Genomic DNA, 2,018 nt, shown 5'->3' with positions numbered 1-2,018 from the left:
ACTCGATTGCTTGTATCAGTTATGTTTATTTATGTTGTGTAATCGATTTTCAATTATTTTAAAATTATCAGACTGAATTTCAACGATCAGAAAATAATATCTTAAATTGGAGCTTTTTAAAAACTCCCTTAGGCTTTAGCCACTTTTTGAATGACTGGTTCCTGAAACATTAAAAAAAATCTTTGGATATATTGGATCTATTTAGAATTGGGATATTAATTCTTATTAATTTTCTACAAACTAACATTAAGAAGAAAAAAATCCATGTTCTCGTTATTAGATGAACAAATTGGCCATAGATAAATTTCATGTTAAAAGGATTCGAGCCTATTATGACGATACAACAAGCACAGAAATCGAAGAAACGGATTCAATGCTTCATTATAAAACCCAAACATTTTATTGTGAAGTTGAAATAGATATTCCTACATGTATATCTGATCATGATTGGACAATTGGTCTTGTTCAAGCTTGTGATTATATGTATTTAGCTAATGATTATGAAGGAATCGGTCAATCACTTTGGGAATTTCATCCATTAAAAAGCGGTCTGAGACAATTAATCAATGATAGTGATGGGCTACAATATCCATTTTATAGTGTTCATCAAAGTTTATATAATATTAAAAAAGGTCTTTTGAAAAAAACAGGTCTAAATTTACATGTGAAAGATTATTTTCATCCTTCTGTTGTCTGGGAATTACCTTTTTCTGGTGGTGTGCGACTAACTGAAATTATTAGACGACAAAAATTTCTAATTTGGTTAGTAGCTATCAAATATGGAAAAAAGTTTTCATGTAAAGATGAGATCACTGTATTTAAAAAAATCCGTTGGGAGTATGACTTATGCATAAAAGTTGATCCATTTATGCCTTTGGGCAGTCGTATACGCAAAATTTATGATTTCCAACATAATGGGGTTATTTTAACAAATTCGGACAAACCTCACAGACTACCCATCTCTGCAGCATTTCCACCCCATTGTAATGCTGCACAATCATTAATTTGGTATCATAAAGACCCACAAACTACAGCACGTTTACTCGTGCCTCCTAAACAAATTATCGTTCCATGGGAAGAATGGGTACATGATATGTTAGGTCCAAATACTAGAGTTTGCAAACCAAATGAAGTTTTCGAAATTTTTGGTGATATAATTTAAGTCGAATTTGATGGAATTATCTTTTTTCAAGCAAATAAATGAAAATTATCCACATGGAAACTACTATTTCCCGTGCTTATATTTTACTGTCTAAATTATTCAAAATGTTTACCATTATCTAAAGAACCAGTTTATATGTAAAATAGAATAATCTAATGATGTATTTTTTAGAACAATAAAAACTCCATTTATTATTGTTTAAATTGCTATACGCAATCTAAACCAGGAAGACAGCCTTTTAATTTATCTAGGGCCGTTGTACCATAAAGCATTGCAAATTATTAAAACCTCTTTCTTTTTGCATAAGCTATAAATCACGTTGATAGTATTATCATAAACATATGCTTATCATTGAGTTAAAATACATCAAGTATATTTTATTTTATGTAATTTATAAATGTGTCTATGTACATTTAATTTTATCACATATATATTCATACTGGAATGTAATTTTTAATATTTTCATCCAGTCAAGCACGATCTGTGTCATGCAAAAATGTACAAAATTATTTGGATTTGAACCGCAATGATTATCATGAAACCGTTTAGTCAAGAAATCCTTTAATCTATTAAAACAATATTTAATGAACCTGGAAACAATCGCCCCCATGTTAGAATACATATGCTTTTTTAAGATTTTAGAGAATATTCGTAACTCCTGAGGAGGATTTCGTTGGTATTATATACTGTAAGCGAAGTAGTTTCATTATGGAGCTTCTACTGTCTTTGAAGACAATACCAGAAGCAAAATCCTTATTTAATGTGTGGAAAATCGAGAGAAAAACTAGTGTTTGTATTTAGGTTAATACACGTCTTGCTGATCTGACTAAATTTGACAAAGGTAGATAAACTGAGT

At 29.9% G+C, this 2,018-nt stretch overlaps 1 protein-coding gene across 1 annotated transcript; it reads left to right on the top strand.

Annotated features, from left to right (window-relative positions):
* Window positions 1–280: 280 nt before the first annotated feature.
* Smp_028130 (hypothetical protein) lies at window positions 281–1,162 on the top strand (the record flags this gene model as incomplete). The annotated part of the gene is made up of 1 exon (XM_018794133.1): window positions 281–1,162. One exon carries the CDS (start codon window positions 281–283, stop codon window positions 1,160–1,162), a length of 882 nt encoding a protein of 293 aa, XP_018648576.1.
* Window positions 1,163–2,018: the final 856 nt, after the last annotated feature.

Source organism: Schistosoma mansoni, chromosome 1, assembly GCF_000237925.1.
Source record: "Schistosoma mansoni strain Puerto Rico chromosome 1, complete genome".
Taxonomy (NCBI): Eukaryota; Metazoa; Platyhelminthes; class Trematoda; order Strigeidida; family Schistosomatidae; genus Schistosoma; species Schistosoma mansoni.
Note: the sequence above shows the minus strand (reverse complement) of the source record. Positions and strands in the feature narration are given on the sequence as shown.